Below are 19,686 nucleotides of genomic sequence, written 5' to 3'. Positions count from 1 at the left end.
GTAGCAATATCATATCTACGTTGCTGAAAAACAGTTCCAGTTTGCCCACATTTTCTCAAAAGATCATATGAGAAACAAACGAAATACATGACCGCTGGATTTATCTAAAAAATATGTATGCAAACTGGTGTGAAATGAGAAAATGAAGGCTGACAGGAACCGGTCCGATATTTGATAAATAACGAACTACTGACATTGCTTGATCTGTGAAGGGCTCTGTTCGCATGAGTGTCTTTCTTTCTCTTTGTTTTACCATCTTTTGACATTTTTATGTTAAAGAACACTTCACTTAAAATAGTAAAAGGTAACGTTTATCTATTTCTAGGAAAAGGTATACGATTGTTGCAGAATGGACTGGGCCTTAACACAACACATTTGTTTTTATTTACACAACACATGTTTTTTTTTCGTTTTTCTTACAATTTTTTACTAATGACATATTTTATATACAAGTGACTTTATATGGTATACCTTGTACTACTCTAGGCGTCCCAGCTACTGTCCTAGCAGCCGAGTATGCAGCAAATATTAGCGCTATTATGACAAGTCTTTTTATAAGGTCTGTATCGGATATTTTGATCCGTTGTGCAGATCTTACTCGGAAAACTACTGATATTCTGCAAAATAATGAAAAACAACATTTAAACGAAACAAAGTTTGTAAACAAGTTTTACAGATTTTATCATTTATTCATAATGGTTTGTACCCTGTTGGACTTCTCGTGCATTTTACTGACTAAACTTTTTGTTTTCAATATATATTATGGCTGATATCTAACAGTGAATACTCCACTCAATATCACAGTTACAGTAAATGGTAGCAGAAAGGATTTGTTCTTTTAAGCTGCTGTCGATGGTTCAAAAGTCGCTCTGGCAGTACTTGCTCTAGAAGACATCAGTATCAGTCACCAGAATGGCGTCATTATCTTCAACCGTTCATTAGCAAAGTAATTCACATCTTTTACAGAAGTTATATAATTAGAAATCGTACTTACCTCCATGTTTTTAACAGTAAGGCCCCGTAAGAAATAGAGAAACCAATTTCTCTAAACCAAAACCGTAAACAACACGTCAGTACACTGGCTTCGAAATAACTTACTATCAGCTGTAATACAAATAGTGGTAAATTAAAAACAAACATATTATGATTAATGACACGAGTAATATTGAGTCGACTGCACTCTGTATACAGCAGGACAGATAAAAACAGTTTCTGTATGTACTGTACTATAAAAATAAATTTGGAAATAAATATTGCAAACTCTGCAAGTAGGATTGAGGCGAACGAAGTAAGAAGTGTAAGAGTCCAGCCCGGAAGACTTTCAACGTTTTTGTGGTGCATATACAGAACGTTCCTGTGAATGGCATGATTCTAAATCACCTTTTCCTTCTATGGCTATAAAAAGCTGCCATACTGGATCTGGTGCAGTCAATTTTCGTTCACACTGAAACCAAAATGAACGAAATGACATAACGTCAGAACGTTTGTTCGCCATATTAAACGAAGGAGGAAGGATGACATTTCATAGGGAGGAATTGTTTGAGAAGTCAATACTTCGGTATTAATGAGATATGTAAAGAAATGTATTAATATGAAATCCTTTACTTTACAGAGCTGACTTTCATATGGAAAGTCTTTTAAAACAGGGTATTTCCTTTTTCTACGCATATAATCAATGCTTTACTTTTATCTATTTCATCTTTAGTACAAATAACATTAATTCAAAATACATAACAATATTAATACATACTCATTATCCATTATTCAAGTAAGATATACAGCCGTCTCTCTCTCTCAACAAAATAAACAAGAGCAGTGCGCTGCCAACTAACAAGTCTTTCAAGTTTCACCTAAACACATACACCCGGATACGGTACTACAGAGGTATTATGGTCTTAGTTAAGGTGTCACCCCGGTATAGAAGTACTCCCGGGTCGTTGTATCCTAGAAAGTAGTTCTTTGAAATTTTGAAGTTCCCAATTTAACGCTATCCCTACTTTGACATGTTATATTCCAAATGTATTTATTGATACTGTGTACATTTTTTGTCATTTCTGATGTCTTTAACAGTTGTTTTATGTGTGTTTTTCAGGATTACATTTCTGTGCGGAATGATCAAAAAACTACACCAGACTGGTGGCCATGACAGATGTCAGTGGGAAATTTAAACATGGACTAGATACTTTGATGTGTAGCAAAAAAGTTTATCGTTGATGGTGCTGTTTTTATGTGATATATTGACTGGGATAGTATTACCCTTCGGAAATACAGAGCTGTCAATGCTGCAATTTTGTTGTGAAATTCACAATCCATGTCCAAATGTGCTTGTTTTACTATACAGCAAAGAAGGAGAAATTGTACTGGGCCGACACCTATATGGCAAATTCAGAAAGTGGAATATCTCAGCAACCATAGTGTTTACAGTCATGAAACTTCACACACTAGTAGCTGATAACAGTACAAATCAGTGGCTAAAAGGATATTTCTAAGGTTTGTGAAATGTTAATTTTATTCAAATTTTAAAAATTCAGTAGTTGAATTTTCTTTGAAATTTGAGTAATAGTTGTCTCCTCTTGATTTGTCAGTCTTCTACTATAGTGCAAAGACACTGAACAAGCAGGAAGCTTTAAAAATGCTATATAAAAAGAAGACACATAGTTTTTCACTATAATTTTAAGAAAAAAATATAAATTTAAATTTCTTAAATTTTTTTTTAAAAAAATTCTATTTCGCATAGCGTCTCTTTTCCGAAGAATTTATAAGTATATATATGTAAACATGTTACATAGTGCCGCAATAGACCGTGGATGAACGGTGTCGTATGTGTGGAAGCTGTACATTTTGGACCGGATGGGTTTATAAATGAGGCTATAGTCGGTTTCGTAACAGGACTCGGAGAGACTGATTGCTTGTCGGGCCTGGATCTCGAACCGGTCACGGTGTTATTACACTGATGTTAAAGCCAGTCAGCAGGCGTCTCATATATGATATAAAGAAATTGCGTGAATGTTCGTTCCCTTGCGTATGAGACGCATAACTAATATTACACGAAATAATTATTTTTCTCATTTCAGTCAAATCCGATGTGCTACCGGCATTTTGGCATTGAAGGACATTGCTTACCGGTGTGCCGAGTGCATTTGTCGGCATTATTAATGTATAACAAGTTTTCTTTACACTGACAGGACATTGGTTGTATTACACAGGATATTACATGGAGGTTGCTTCAGTGTGATAAAATAGTTGTTGTTGTTGTTTGTGTATTATTTTATTTATTCATTTGTTTTTTCAGTTTAGAACATATTCCGAGCTTTCAGCTTCAGCCCGCGTCAGGCCGTCGTCAGATACATTCTGCCTTGAATGGGATGCTTCTATTCTGATTTGCTTTTCAGGTTTACAATGCAGGTCTGTGTTACTAAGAAAATATTTAACGGGGCTGATTTCCTGGGTCGGCCTCGTGCAGTTACCTTAATATGTATTTGTCCTGGTACCGACTGGAAACACAACTTGACGGTATTTGTATTTCAGTTTTGCTCGATTCATTCTACTTTATTCTTTAGATAGGACTTTTCCTGTTGGGACTTTTATTCATGTTTTTCTGTATGTTGTTTTTTCGTAGCATTTATGTGTTTCAATTCTTTTAAATGTGCATTTCAGATACTTTGTTGTCTGTGCTGAAAGAGGTTGTCTGGTAATACTTATTTTAATATTCTTTTCACTATTTCAGCTTACATATATATGTAGAAAATTATTCAGTTGCAGTGTTTTAATGACAGACTTCCTGTAAAGCTCATGAACCAGTTGATATCAGAATGATAAAGAAATGATAGATGGTACCAATCTGTGAATATTATGTCACTTTTTTCTATAGGTGTTCCTGATCACACTTAGAACTATACACACACACTCGGTTGTTTCTCAAGAAAGGCCGACACCGGTTCACAATCTTTCTTTTGTCATTTGCAGGCGATGAATTCCATATGTCAGTAGGAATTTAGAATCGTACAACCAGTCAGCAGCTACCCATAAAACCAGACCATCCTATTAAGTCGAGCGGGCAGAAGCTGTGATTCCCAGTGTAACACCGCAGAATGACGGCTAGTTTTCGGTAAGCGATTTACATGTTCCACCGGTGCATTTCCCTCTGGTCCTAATGTCTTTAGTCAGAACTGTAGCCTTGCCAGTAACTGCTTGACAGTTTCAGGGGTACCCTGAGCTGTGTCTGGCTCCAGTTGGAGTTCTTGACCTTCCGCACTTGCCTGCTTCCAAGATGGCGCGGATCGGCTTTGCATTTGACGTTTCAGGCATTGCCAGGCTTAGTTGAAGAAATAGTTCATTTTAAGATAGGCTGTGATGTATTGATCTGTTTTACTTTCAGTAATTGTCATAAATATAATCACATTGGTCTTTGCTTGTGGGTTCTGGTCTTTCAATCATTAAAAGTTTCATTTTTCTGCAATTGTAGTGGGTAAATTATGCATTTTTTACTAAAAATTGCATATCTTTAAAGTAAATACTCATTTTGATACATCATTTTTCAAATAAATAAGCTTAAAGTTACATAAAACATACTATAAGCATTAACTAGTGATATCACAGTTGATTTCATGAAAATCTGATTGAAATTTTCAGAAGGAAGGCAAATTTTGTAATGTGCCTTTTTTCTTCAAAATTCCGGTTCCGAGCCAATTTCTCCGCAAAGTAGGTCTAATGTTTGAAATGTTTCTGCGGTACAAACTTTTCTTTGCGATAACAATGTCTTGTGTAACTTTTCTCGCAAAACCCTAAGTTACAAGATTTTATGGGAAAAAATTTGGCTAAATTAAAAATTTGATAAGATTTAGGTGTCACCCCGGTATAGAAGTACTCCCGGGTCGTTGTATCCTAGAAAGTAGTTCTTTGAAATTTTGAAGTTCCCAATTTAACGCTATCCCTACTTTGACATGTTATATTCCAAATGTATTTATTGATACTGTGTACATTTTTTGTCATTTCTGATGTCTTTAACAGTTGTTTTATGTGTGTTTTTCAGGATTACATTTCTGTGCGGAATGATTAAAAAACTACACCAGACTGGTGGCCATGACAGATGTCAGTGGGAAATTTAAACATGGACTAGATACTTTGATGTGTAGCAAAAAAGTTCATCGTTGATGGTGGTGTTTTTCTGTGATATATTGACTGGGATAGTATTACTCTTCAGAAATACAGAGCTGTCAATGCTGCAATTTTTGCAATTTTGTTGTGAAATTCACAATCCATGTCCAAATGTGCTTGTTTTACTATACAACAAAGAAGGAGAAATTGTACTGGGCCGACACCTTAACCTTGCTTTAATTCATTAGCTGACATTCCTAGCACAAGTTAGCCGTGAGATTCTTGTACTAAGCCGGTCTAGCGACACCTAGTTTCAGCTCCAGCCACTTTTATTCAATATGATTTTAAGAGCAATTTCTGGTAATTAAAGTCAAATGGACCTAGAAAATGTTTATTAATTAAGAGACCTTTCGGCTTTACAATTAAATATTTTTGAGTATTATGAAGAGATTAACGAATCTATTTTACCTCATCATTCGAAGGTTCGAGCTCGCGGTCATAAAACTTACGGTATTAAGGCTGGCAATTTCTCTCATTAGAATCCTGTGTGCGTGCAATGCAACGCCGATTCCTTCTCACCAGGGTGGCAGTTTTTAAGGTTTATTTCGTAACACCCCCTTTCTCGCCTAAAAGGATATCATATTAATACATATACATACCCCTTTAATACCTGAGCTTTTGCGACTAATGACTTTTCAAACTTTTCTTCTCAGTCTAAAATGGCGAACAAATATACTAATGTGACGTCATTTCGATTACATGAGAAATAATGCTCAATCCCGAAAACTGACTGCACCCAATCCAAGATGGTGGCTTTATACAGACGATGAAGGCAAAAAGTTATCTAGAGTCATGCCCTCCACTACTTATATTTAACGTGTGTTGCTTCTATAAGACAGAAAAGCTAACAGAAACATGCATTTGAAAATTAAATGCACTCCAAAAGACGGATTTTATTTACTTCAAAAGACTTAATCATGACATTGAATAGACAATAGGTCTAAGCAATGGAGGAATCGACATGTTTATATCAGATAAGATTCTTAGATCAAAGGACCTGGAAAATAATTAACGGATGTACCCATAGTGACATTTAATGACAGTAAGCTAATGTAAAAGAGCTTAAACCTCTTAGAATCAATATTATGCAGACAAAAGATTTTGTAAGAATATGTCTAGATGGTATTTAACGGTAACAAAATGACAAACAAACAAAGCTGTACTATGTCAATTAGTTATTTCCAACGACATATTACACGTAAGAAAAGACTACCAGACTGCTATCTCATTTCTCAAATCTGCCGCAGAAAGTCTTGCCATAAATAAAAAAACATCTGAATGAGGCTACTTTAAGTAACATTTTACAGAACTGGAAACCAGCAAACTCCGGTATGGTATTAGTGCTATAAAAGTAAATATCGGGAGACCACATGTTATCATGCTGTCCGGTCAACCATTGCCTTTTAAACAAATTCGGGTAACAATTAAAACGATGTGTTGCGAGAAATATTCAGATACCGTAGCTAAATGTACGGAGCCACACTTAGTGATCCTTTTTTACAGAAACATTCACCACTTAAAGACAAAATGCAGCGTGCAAGATTCAGGCCTTTGCTTTGAAGGTCAATGCCACACTTGTATTACAAAGATATTAGGAAGCCTTTACTACAAACTTTATGAATACATGGATAAAAGTAACACAATAAAGAGACATTGCTCACTTCTGTAAAAAGTAACTTTTGTAATATACATGATCTTATTGATAAAGATTATAACTGACTAAATACTATCTAAATGCACAAGACTATCACTGTTAAATTACATATTATTGTTTGTCTCCTTATAGTACAGAGCCAATTTATAAAGTATATTTCTGTTCCTCCCGCTTTTCGGCCCCTCCTTTTTAGTCTTATTTTTTGTCAAAGTTTCCTAGATTATGATTAATATAATTATGATGTAAAATATGTGTTAATTTAAAAACTACAATCTGTTTTGCTTTATACCCGATCGTATGTAAAAGTGCAGAGTGCATGCACGTTTCGTAGCTTAAAGTGTGCATTGACCAATGCGGCCGTGTATCTTTTTCAAAGATACTTCAAACAGTTTTTCTTTTTTATCTTCATCTGACATTTTGACATATTTGTATGATTAGTTCAGTTAAATAAAGCATAACAACATTTAAAATTGTAAGTGAATTCATTGAGATATTTCAGTTGCAATAAGGTAGCAAAAATGAAAAGTCACACAAAAATAATGCAACTTGGTGCTGGTCGCTATGTGGCAAGTAACGCCATCTGCGAAATTCATGATTTATGCGGCCAGTGTTGCACTCTTCAAGGGATAGAATAGGCTCTTATCCCGACATTTGAAACTATTCTGAGAGTGTATATTAGTAGTTAATCAATTTTGTATCGAGACATATACACGAGTTTTGCGATGGAGATTTTGCGTGATATTAGTTGCGCGATATTTATCAGCGAATAAAAAGCGCAAAGTTCTCGATGCAAATTTATCATTATTTTATTTTACTTATTAAATGTTACACATTTTGCTGAGTAAATTTGAAAATTACCGACGTAATATATCATCCATTAACTTGATGTCATTAGTGACGTCAAAAATCTGATTTGAAATGTACAGGTCAATATTGAAAATACTGACGGATAATAAATTTCTACAAAACAAAGTTGAAATATTAGTATATAATAAATAAATTCGAATTTCTTCTTTCAGTAGGTTCCAAGAGTACTGCTATCATTTGGGATTTACAAATTATTTGACCTTTGATTTAAAGGTTACATAATAGTAACAATTACGTGTAAATAAATTTACTTCCGCTTGTTATCGTTGTTGAAATAAAATGAAATAATAATTAAACGCTGTGGTCGAATTTCATTCAAATCTTATACAATTTAGCAGACATAGAAACAACAACAACAAAAAAGCATGTATGGAGTTAGACTTTAGCCTGATGGTATGAAGTACGGGTTAACATCATCCACACATGTTATATTTTGATTATAAATCAAATTTTTATTGTGATAAACTTTTGTAGGTGTATATGAAATAATGACACTCCTATGACAATTAGAATTAAGCAGGCGATTATTTGAATCCCTCTGAAAATTTGACATACTGAAAAACTTAAATATTTTAAAATCAATATCGAGATACTTTGATACCCCGTTAATTAACATGAATTCGATAATCAATATAGATCAGAAACATTAAACCTAATTTAGGACTAAAAAGTTTGTTGCAAGACAAACTCACGACCTTCATGAAGAATTTCAAAGCACAACATTGGAATGTTGTTTATTTAATTGTTTTATGAATTCAGAACAAAAGTCTTTCTATCAAAAAACTATATAAGTGTTCAAATACGAAGTATAATATTCTGTGCATGTCTTCAGATTCTACTTTCGTCAGTTCCTAATTATCTCTCTTAGTTTAGATGTGTAAAAGTAGCATTTTAATAGCAGTTTACGGTCCAAAATATGATATCTTTTACCTTATTAATCGACTGCAATAGTGTTTGTGTAATATGGATCAAAATGAAAAATAATCAAAGAAATATAGTATTATGTACTAATTGAAAAATTAGGTATAAATTATGATATCTTTATAATGAGATGTTACGCTGATTTTGCCCATTGGGAACTATAAGTAGTCTTGGATATTACATTAAACGGTCAGTCATTATTTGATTTATGTACATTAATTCTAGCAGAATGATAGAATTGTATCTGAAAATAGACTCACAGATTGGTGGCGACCTTCAATACATAATATATATTATCAATGATGCCATGTATTATTACAGTTCAGAAAGTATTTTCATTCTCATTTTATTAGCCAATTATCACATTATCATCTTGCAGCCGTACTGAACATCGAAACATGCTAGCAGACAATGGTTTGCCTCCAGGTAAGCACGCGAAGTTGATAATGATATGCATGGGATACTTCAAGTAATTACTGAAAGGTGTCTGTAAGACAATCACATTAAATGCAATCATTTTATTATTTATCTTAAAAACAAAAAAATCTAGAAACGACTCACTGATGTTTTAAAATATTTTAATGTGCTGCTGATTCTGACTGATTTAGGTATTTCTTCATAGAATATAGTCAAGAAAAGATTCAAAGGACGGACGAAGAGCGCTGTTAACTGAGTCTGGTTTAAAGGTATTAATAAGAGTCTTACGGAATGAATGTTCACCTATACAATTGCGGGCTACACAATTTTTAACTTTTAACAAAAATTGCTATTTATGATGCATGTTTTGTAATTATTGTATAACTTTCTTTCCTGTACAAAAGTGAAAAAAACAATAATTTCATGAAATATGACTGTAATTGGCAATATCAAATTTTAATCAAGTCTGTCATGGCATAGAAATTCTTTCAATAATCTCTGAACAGTCTTTTTTCTCCAAGTAAGTGGACTTTTTTCTCCAAAGTTCTTCTACTTATTAGGTCTCCTAACGTGATATTCGTTAGATTCTTACGCAGGTTCTACGCATTAAGAACACTTTGTATGCAGCTCGTATCATAATTTCCCAATAAATAAACCTATCCATTCGGCAGTTTCGTACTTTTCACTTTTAGCACCAGATTTATCATATCGGATTTGAAGCAGATATTGAAAGAAGGAATCACACACTCTATAAAAGGAACGGAAATTAAATTTACAGGCAAAGAAAGTAATCTTGTACAAACGGAAGAAATCTATAGTGTTATACAGAACACTACTTGACGCTTGGTGCTTGCCTGGCACACTTTTATACATGTGCCCTAGATCGTTACGACAACTTGTATTAAACTATATTGAAAGTGACAAGTTTCATTCTGAGCAATCGGAAAAAAATACTAATTTTTGTATCTAAAATGTATTGCTAATTAATACCTTTACTATTATAACATACATAACATCTTTAAGCCGCTTCGGTTATGTGTCAAATAATTCTGATTAACAACGGTTTTACTACACATATGCATGATGATATTGAACAATGGGCTTACTTCTTCATATGTTTTGAGAAAGTTCAATACTAATGAACTATTCCGTTAGGACCTAATTGATCTAGCTATGTGCTATAAATAAATGAGCTCTGAAATTAATACTGCATGAAACATGATTAGTTGTTAACACTATGCAAGACGGAGACTGTAATTATGTTTGATCCTCAGCAATTGGCAATTTCCTGTTCAAGAGAAATGAACAAGAAACGTAATTCCATTCAAATACAGTACTTCAACTAATAACTATGTCAAGTTAAAGAGTGTCCGTGTATGCACTTGTCAGGTCTAAACACTTATATTTAAAACTCCAGTGTGATGACAAGATGATAGGCTTGTAACTGTACTTAGAAAACAATAACACATTAATGCCATACATAAAACGTAGAAAAATGTCTTAAACAACTGTACGTACTCTGTTTCTGGCTTTTATATTAAATAATCAAAGACAACTATTCTGTAAAGGCTCAATAATTTTCATTAAGCTTTCTTTTCACACGCAAACATTTCAGTTTCAACCAGACAATACATGCAATCATAACAAAATGAAACAAGACTAGGATAAAAACAATGAAAACACAAAAAGTAGAGTATTTTGAAAATTATAAATCAATAATCATTATGTATGTAAGCCCTCTTAATTTGCTGCTCCATCTTACATGTACCCAGAAAAATAAAATATTCGAAGCTCGTGCAGCATGAAATTGCAATGGTATGTTCTGGACGTATGTTTATTTGTACGTAAGTAAGAACATATTAGACCATTGTCGTCTTTACCATACTGTCGTCTTTACCACTATAAGGATCTTACATGCCTGCCTGTGTAAGACGGGGTTTTCCCTACCCGAGGGACAGAGTGGAATGGAAAACCGAGCGTTAGCGAGGTTTTTTATCCATGCTGTCCCGAGGGTTGGGAAAACAGCTGTCTTACACAGGCAGACATGTTAGATCATTTTTCTTGCCTATCACTTTCAAAAAAGATCGTGGGGACAAAAAGATTTGGGTATTTCCTGACATTATTTATAAAGTTTATGACGTCACAATGGTGCCAGTATTATGTGATGTCACTTTAGTGCACGCTATTTTAGACAAGGTTTTTCCCTAAGGAAAGACAGGAATATCTATCACCGGCGCGTGCTCGGACAAATGTATACTTTCCCCGCTGGGTAGGCAAGAAACTGTCGTCTTTACCATACTGTCGCCTTTACCATACTGTCGTCTTTACCACACTGTCGTCTTTACCACACTGTCGTCCATACTGTCGTCTTTACCATACTGTCATTACACAGACGTGACGTTAGTAGAATGTGTACGGTTGCCATGCTCACAGTTAACATATAAGATACTCGTACTTACCGGACAATAAAGTAGAAATGCCCCAAGTAAAATTATCCGCAATAAAACTGGACTAGCTGCTTTTAGAACCTGTAATAACAAAATTAAAAACAGACAACAGTAAAAATATAATAATGAAAGAGTTATTATTTTTCAGTATATATACAATAAGAGGACAAGTCGAGTCAGCATTTGATAGAGATAGTTCAACACTCTAGTGACAACTCTTCTGAAGAATAGTAACATGCCTATAAACATTGTCTATACAGACTACATATAGTACTTACTAAACTTTTTAATAACATCCGTACATTTTCCAAGCTATATAACCCTCAAATACATTAAGACACAGGTAAAATATTTGCACTTCGCAATATATAACATTTCAATATCAATATAACACAATGAAACAAAATGAAAAACATCTATATTATACAATTTTAGTATATTGATATCAACTCAATTTTACATTTTAGATACCTTGATATCTCTATACTGTACGGTGAACCATATCAATGCTGGAATACAGCACATAATTAGGGCAGAAACTGCAAGAACTACACTCCGCTGTAACCAGTTCAATGTAATAACGCATGCACTGGAGTCTTCACACGTGTCACATCCCTCAGCACAAGGTAAACACTCAAAATGGTTGTCGTAGAAATTACTTTCACCCTAAAAGTATGAAGAAATAACAATTTTTTTAAGATAAATGACCAAAAGTATCATTCTAAAATCTGAGATATACTTTTAAAGCATACATTTTACACTGCATGACCAAGCTGTGGTGAGAACACAATAAACATACCTATCACTGCCTACAAGTCTTCAATACAATAATTCGAATATATTTTATGGATATATATCTGCATTGAATGCGAATTAGCTAAATGATGCATATGTTTCAGTGAGGTACAGCGCCCAGAGTTCATTCAACAACAAACTACTTAAGTCATTTATGACAACTCCATATTTACAGAAAATATAAATTGAATATCAGACAAAAATCCTTCCAATTAATGAGGGGCGTCGTTTTCGACCCTTTACTTTGTTTTCATGCTCAGAACACAAACAGTTCGACCTTTACTTTTTCTGCCATACTCGAGACACGACCAATTCGGCCTTTATTTTGTTGTCATGCTTGAGACACAAACTGGTCGACCATAAGGTTAGTCATGCTCATGACACAAACAGTTTGACCTTCCCTTTGCTGTCATGCTCAGAATACAAACAGTTTGGCCTTCCCTTTGCTGTCATGCTCAGGACACAAACAGTTCGACCTTCCCTTTGCTCTCATGCGTAGAATACAAACAGTTTGGCCTTCCCTTTGCTGTCATGCGTAGAATACAAACAGTTTGACCTTCCCTTTGCTGTCATGCTCAGAATACAAACAGTTTGGCCTTCCCTTTGCTGTCATGCTCAGGACACAAACAGTTCGACCTTCCCTTTGCTCTCATGCGTAGAATACAAACAGTTCGACCTTCCCTTTGCTGTCATACGTAAAATACAAACAGTTCGACCTTCCCTTTGCTCTCATGCGTAGAATACAAACAGTTTGACCTTCCCTTTGCTGCCATGCTCAGAATACAAACAGTTTGGCCTTCCATTTGCTGTCATGCTCAGGACACAAACAGTTCGACCTTCCCTTTGCTCTCATGCTCAGGACATAAACAGGACACAAATAGTTTGACATTCCCTTTACTGTCATGCTCAGGACACAAACAGTTCGACCTTCACTTTGCTGTCATGCTCAGGACACAAACAGTCCGACATGCTCAAGACACTTATCAACTTTTACTTTGTTGCCATGCAAAGATGCCACAATTTATTTTAGACATTTAAACGTCAAATCAGTAATATTAATATAATAAATGATTGAACTTTCCTGATACAGTTTACTCGGGAATGTAAATGTTATGTTTGGAATATTTGGTATGTTTTTTTTGTAATATCAGGCATGTTCAGCATAAAGTTATTACGGCTGTTACTTGTAAGATTATAGCTGCTGGTGCATTTTGATTCATGTATACCTTTGTTAAGCTATAATGTTTACATCAGTTCTAGTGCAGTTGGTTGTTGGTGTTAAAGTCTTGTTACAGCATTTTTCCATTTCTTGAACCAAGTTTTCAGGTTACAGTTGTCATGTAGCATATTCTGTGCAAGGTATCGACTTACAAGGTTACAGCTGTATCAGCAGTTATCTATCCATTTAAAGACTTGTCAGCTAACCGTTATTGTTCTGTTCCATTCGTTACAGTTAATATAATTCCTTCTGTTCCACATACAGGCTTGTCAACTAACAACTATTATAGTATTTTCTGTTCCAGGTAATACGTGTCAGATTGAAACTATTACAGTACTTTATGTTCCATGTATTGACTTGTTTTATTTAAGTATTTATGTATTATTAACCGACTTTTCAGGTTACAGCAGATTGGAAAAGCACATTTATTGACAAGTTACAGTAGCTAAGCAATTGTTTTGTTCCATGTATTGAAGTGTATGGTAAACAGGTATTAAAGCACTTCCGTTCTATGAGTCGACTTGTGAAAGTTCGGTCAAGTAGTAGTTACAACAGCTTTTTACTTTCTGTTCCATGTGCCGACAGTCGGGTAACAGCTGTCACTATCCTTTCTGTTCCATGTGCCGACAGTCGGGTAACAGCTGTCACTGTCCTTTCTGTTCCATGTGCCGACAGTCGGGTAACAGCTGTCACTATCCTTTCTGTTCCATGTGCCGAAAGTCGGGTAATAGCTGTCGCTGTCCTTTCTGTTCCATGTGCCGACAGTCAGGTAACAGCTGTCACTGTCCTTTCTGTTCCATGTGCCGATTGTCATAAGCATTTTCTGTTCTAGGTAACGACTTGACAATAACGGATTTTCTTCGTGTTACAGAAGAGATTGATCAACTTTACAGAATGATGACTGTATCTTCAATAAACTATATATTTAGCAGAATTTATTCATTCAATTCGATAACATGAAACTGTAACATAGTTACCTAAGTACAAACTATTTATGTAAACCTCAAACTGAGAAAGAATTATTAATCACTTTCGGAAATGTTCCTTTTTTTATTCATGTAGACGACGGCCATTAGTATTTGATTTGCATTTGTCAGGGGATTAAATGATTGACGAGAACCCGTTTATGGTTCATAACGACAGGAAACGTTGACAGAACTTGCGGCCAAAGCATCCAGAAACAGCCGAATACTCATCATTTATTTACTAAGAAAATAGTATATTCTCCTCATTAGGTAAAGTTCTATTACCCCTTGGGTGCATGACCGTCATTAACACCAATGAATAATGAGAAAAGTAGAACGTTACAAAATGTTCTCTCTGTAATACTAGAAATTTCGGGCGTGTGCTATATAGAACGTTACAAAGTGTTCTCTCTGTAATACTAGAAATTTCGGGCGTGTGCTATATAGAACGTTACAAAATGTTCTCTCTGTAATACTAGAAGTTTCGGGCGTGTGCTATATAGAACGTTACAAAGTGTTCTCTCTGTAATACTAGAAATTTCGGGCGTGTGCTATATAGAACGTTACAAAGTGTTCTCTCTGTAATACTAGAAATTTCGGGCGTGTGCTATATAGAACGTTACAAAGTGTTCTCTCTGTAATACTAGAAATTTCGGGCGTGTGCTATATAGAACGTTACAAAGTGTTCTCTCTGTAATACTAGAAGGTTCGGGCGTGTGCTATATAGAACGTTACAAAGTGTTCTCTCTGTAATACTAGAAATTTCGGGCGTGTGCTATATAGAACGTTACAAAGTGTTCTCTCTGTAATACTAGAAATTTCGGGCGTGTGCTTGTTGTAGCTAATACATTACTTTACATTTAAACTAAAACTGCCCATACGAATCACCAGTCATTATCCTTATTCCGAACTAACTGACTCGTTATTTTAATGTACTGTCATTTAAAACGCAGCATTCATATACGGTACAATATTTCATTGCTGCATTCACGACTGTTTTCTGTTGATTTCTTTTTCAACGCGACGCTATGTCATCTGATGCTCTGGCCCTGTGTTCACAAAACATTTTCAGTCTCAGTTGAGTTTGATAATGAAACTTTATTTGTCATTTATATCTAAATAGCATGTTTTAAACTAAGTTTTAAGTTAATAACTTTTTTCAAATGACTTCCAGTCATTATTGATGGTCAGTTTCAATTGGAATTAAGTCTTGAAGTTTTAGTAAAATTGATATTAAAATTTCAAGCTCAAACTCAGCTGAGACCAAAAAATGCTTTCTGAACACGGGGCCTGACGTTATAATTGTGACGTCAGAAAAATGTATTATTTGGGAAATAGATTTTAGTTTTGCGTGCTTTTCGCTTTCAAATTTGATCAAATATTTTACTTAATAGCATGTTTAAAACGAAAAGTCACACTTCACAACTGAGTTGGTTATTCGTTTTGCAGAATAATCTGCCATCATTTTCGCCAAAATTGAACTCTTTCGCAAGACGTACTACAATTTCCGGTCCTAGCCTGTATAAATAAATGAGCGCGATGACCTACCATTTGGCGTCATGCGCAAAGAAAGAGTTATGTCATATTTGATCTAAATTTTACTATAAAAGACTTATAGCAAAACCGTGTTTGAATACTATACACTCGGGCGGCTATAAGTCGTTCGAAATAATTTCACGAGGGCCCTTAAATTTTATCCATTAATATATTAATAATTTTGTTAACATAGGCTATAAAACGAACTGGATCATAACCTCCGTGCGTTTTCATCTGTTTCTCTGATCGTTTGTAAGACTGAAAATCGTCAGTATGTTTCTTCCTAACATTAATGGAAACGGCATCAAAAGCTCCAGTAATGGCTCTGCGATTTTCAATGGTTATCAAGGTTTCATTGACTGAATATCAGTTATCCTCGGGTTTTTCTTGATTTTCATTTTCAATGTCTCCCTTTTTCAGTTTCGTTTGGTTTAAAACATTTTTACTCTTCTATGTATGTATCTTAATTATCTGCTTCTCTGAACATTGTCTTTAAAATCGAGTTTAATGTTTTCCTCTCAATGAACACCTGAGCTATTTCATTTTAGACCTCTAAGTGTGGCCTTTACTTTAGACCTAGTGAAAATGCGCGGTGTTCTCTGCATTTCATCTTGGAGATGTTAACAATTGATGCTTGTTTTATGAAAATGATTTCAATCGAGAAGAAGATTTGGAGACTTAAATTTAAGCCAAACTGATCTTTGACCTCCAAGTGTCACCTTGATCTTGGATGGAGTGACTTTAGTTGTCCGCTCTGGACAGTGTCTTCATAAGGTTTTTTATTTGATGCTATTTTAATGAAAATCTTCCAAGCGGGTTCGAAGATATAATGCGGACAAGAAGTTAAGCTATATGACATTTGTTTTCCTCTTTTCCTCTCACTTCTGCAAATTGATGTCTCAAAGAAATTCCGAACCAGTTAACAACGCTAATTTTGTTCGGCATTTATTTTTTTAAAATGTTTAACACGCATGTCGACAGTTGTTTGAATGTAGAACGACAAATGGAAAATAATAAACTGTCATCGGTTGCAGATGCAGATTGGAATATCCGGTGACAAGGGTAACTGTTTTTGGCAGTAACGAGACAGAGTCAAAACAATTAATCGAGAACAGGACATTCCTATCTGTATTTGCAACCAGTGGCAGATTACTTTTCTTGCATATCTTATTTCACGAAATTATGAAATAGATAAAGCAAAACGAAAAACTTTCTTTGTAGCATTATTTATTACAGTAACGTCTTCCAGCTAAGCATGGGAAACTAACGTCCGTAAACATAATTAACGTCATGACATTTCAATGACGCACAACAACAAAGTTCCAGTTGCGGTGTATTTTAACACGACCCGATTTGTTTTTCTATTAAACAAATAAGGCTGAAAACTGTGTGTTATTATTCAACAATTCATTTTTCTGACGTCACAATTATCACGTCATAGCGTTAGATGGCATAGCGGCGCGCTGGAAAAGAAATTAACAGAAATCAGGTAAAAATATTTGAAACGTACGGCATCATAATCCTTGATTACGTGTTATAATCGAAATAATATATCTCAAACAGTGATTTGCTCATGAATAAATTCATTGTTTATCGTTTAGATGCGTATTATTATATCAAGACGTCGAGGGCGCAAATAATTCCTTCGCATCTAAACTCCAAACAATGATTTTATTGAATGGCAAATCACAGTTTTGGATATATCATTTCTTAGACATTATGTTTTTTGTTACATAAAATTTTTTGAATCAAGAATTATACTAAAAGAAACGGAGAGCAACTAGATCTATATATCAATGTATTTTATCTTTTTATCGCATTTCACATAACCAATATATAATCAATCCACGAATCATTGAATCTAATTAACAGCACGAGAGCCATCTGGCATAGGGTTGCCAGTTGGGTTTTGCCAGCAGGAGTAAAATCACCGGAAACGCCACTCCGGTGTGCATGAAATTGTGTAGCAAATCTTAAAAGCATGCTTAAAAATCAAGCAGATTGATAACTGGTACCAAACTGCGTATAACTGCATAGAATTTACTAATCTGAATATAACGGGGACAATATTCAGTTGTAGTCGGTATGCGTATAGTTTCTGAACATCCCTCTAACACCATTGAACTCTAACACCATTGAACTAAGTTGATTGTATTAATCTGTAAACAACAATTAAAGAAACCGAATTTCTCAAGATTAATTATTTTAACCGGAATAACGACTGTATCTAAACGTTGTCATGGTAAACGCAAATCATGGAAATCACCTGGGATGATGAAAATATAGTCCTTCTAACAGTATTTAGTCTTTCCAAAAATAAGAAATGAGGGTCATGTTGCAGCCTTTTTGTTAAATTGCCCATTATGTATAATACTCACATATATCTTTTCTCTATATCGTATTTCTATTTCTGATCCATTGTAATATTTGTTCACTGCTTTTATATCTGGGAAGTAGTATCCATCTTTGCAAACACACTTGTAAGACCCTCTCCGGAAACCAAGGCCGCTTATAGGAACACACTGAAGAATAACGCACATTTATATAAATATTTAATGGTCTAGATAGATATGGTAAACTGTAGACAGCAGAAATATCATTTATATGTCGACTTGAAGCATTAAAAGATTCTTTTAGCTGTAAAGCTGGAAAACAGACGTCATCTTGATGTGAAATTAAAACTTTTTCTTTATTAACAATATTATCATACAAGCAAACATCATCTAAATTTATCACCTTCAACTACATAAGAACATTATAAAGATAACAAAAGTGACGCTTCTTCACAAATGTAACATAAAAAGATATTCAAAAAACCAGTGCCTCGTGACCTCATTGATGTTTAAGATATTATACATTTCCCAATGATCCCCAAAAGAGGAATATAAATGCTTTTAAAGGATTAAAACAACACTTACAACCTATTAAGACCGTGTTGTTTTACATTCTTGCATATAAAACTACTTTTTTTCACTGGTCCGCCCATGTATTAACGGGACAAAAAATCGTGTACAAACAAGGCAATTCACGTGCTGTTACTACATCATTTATATTTTTGAAATGCTTTGCCAGGGACGTATACATATTTATTACTGCTCAGATCATAACAGATGGACATCTGGTATCTGCGTCTTGTTTTTGTAGCATAAAAGATGCAATCTAATCCCTGGTTGTTTTGCTGTATCAGTTACCAACCCCAAACGAATTGCCCTCTACCCTACCGAGTCAACAATGTGCTTACTAGCATCTCCCTCTTTTTATTCCCTTTTGAACTCAGCGTTCGAAAACCGTCAATGTATTTAATCCATAGGAATCCACGTGCTATGATAGAGGGGAACATTTTTTATGATAGAGAGGAATTTTTTTGTTTTAAATGTTTTTTTTAGATGAAATTCAAGAACTTATATGTAAAAAAATCACCCATAAAAACATAAATATAGACAAGGTAACATGGTCAATCTCAATCTTGTCTACTACGTTCTTGTACCCCATGCTGTCGCGTCACATATTGGTAGTATCCGACTCATAACCACTGGACTACACGAGCAAAGGATCATTCTAACCGAAAATATATACTTTTCCTATGGGGCGCCGTTTTACTATTTTCTAGGCACTTATTGATATCAAGAAATGATTTCTTGATATCAAAAAATCGATTTCTTGACATCAAGAATTATTTTTTGATATCAAGAAATGATTCTTGATATC

General features: G+C 34.6%; 1 protein-coding gene and 1 long non-coding RNA gene across 2 annotated transcripts in view; one reads left to right on the top strand and one right to left on the bottom strand.

Moving 5' to 3' along the window:
* The window catches only part of LOC123549113 (probable G-protein coupled receptor CG31760), a 301,128-nt gene that overhangs the window by 52,008 nt on the left and 229,434 nt on the right, over positions 1–19,686 (bottom strand). Inside the window, exons 4-8 of the mRNA XM_045336939.2 lie at positions 18,357–18,500; positions 11,935–12,129; positions 11,476–11,544; positions 995–1,104; positions 472–617 (exon numbers count right to left, since the gene is read on the bottom strand). Coding sequence (XP_045192874.2) covers positions 472–617; positions 995–1,104; positions 11,476–11,544; positions 11,935–12,129; positions 18,357–18,500 — 664 coding nt within the window. The remainder of the gene's footprint in view (positions 1–471; positions 618–994; positions 1,105–11,475; positions 11,545–11,934; positions 12,130–18,356; positions 18,501–19,686) is intronic.
* On the top strand, positions 2,103–5,225 carry LOC128557692 (uncharacterized). The gene is made up of 3 exons (XR_008371322.1): positions 2,103–2,490; positions 3,967–4,108; positions 5,033–5,225. It is a non-coding gene; the product is annotated as an uncharacterized LOC128557692 (long non-coding RNA).

Source organism: Mercenaria mercenaria, chromosome 6 (assembly GCF_021730395.1).
Source record: "Mercenaria mercenaria strain notata chromosome 6, MADL_Memer_1, whole genome shotgun sequence".
NCBI classification, from domain to species: domain Eukaryota; kingdom Metazoa; phylum Mollusca; class Bivalvia; order Venerida; family Veneridae; genus Mercenaria; species Mercenaria mercenaria.
Note: the sequence above shows the minus strand (reverse complement) of the source record. Positions and strands in the feature narration are given on the sequence as shown.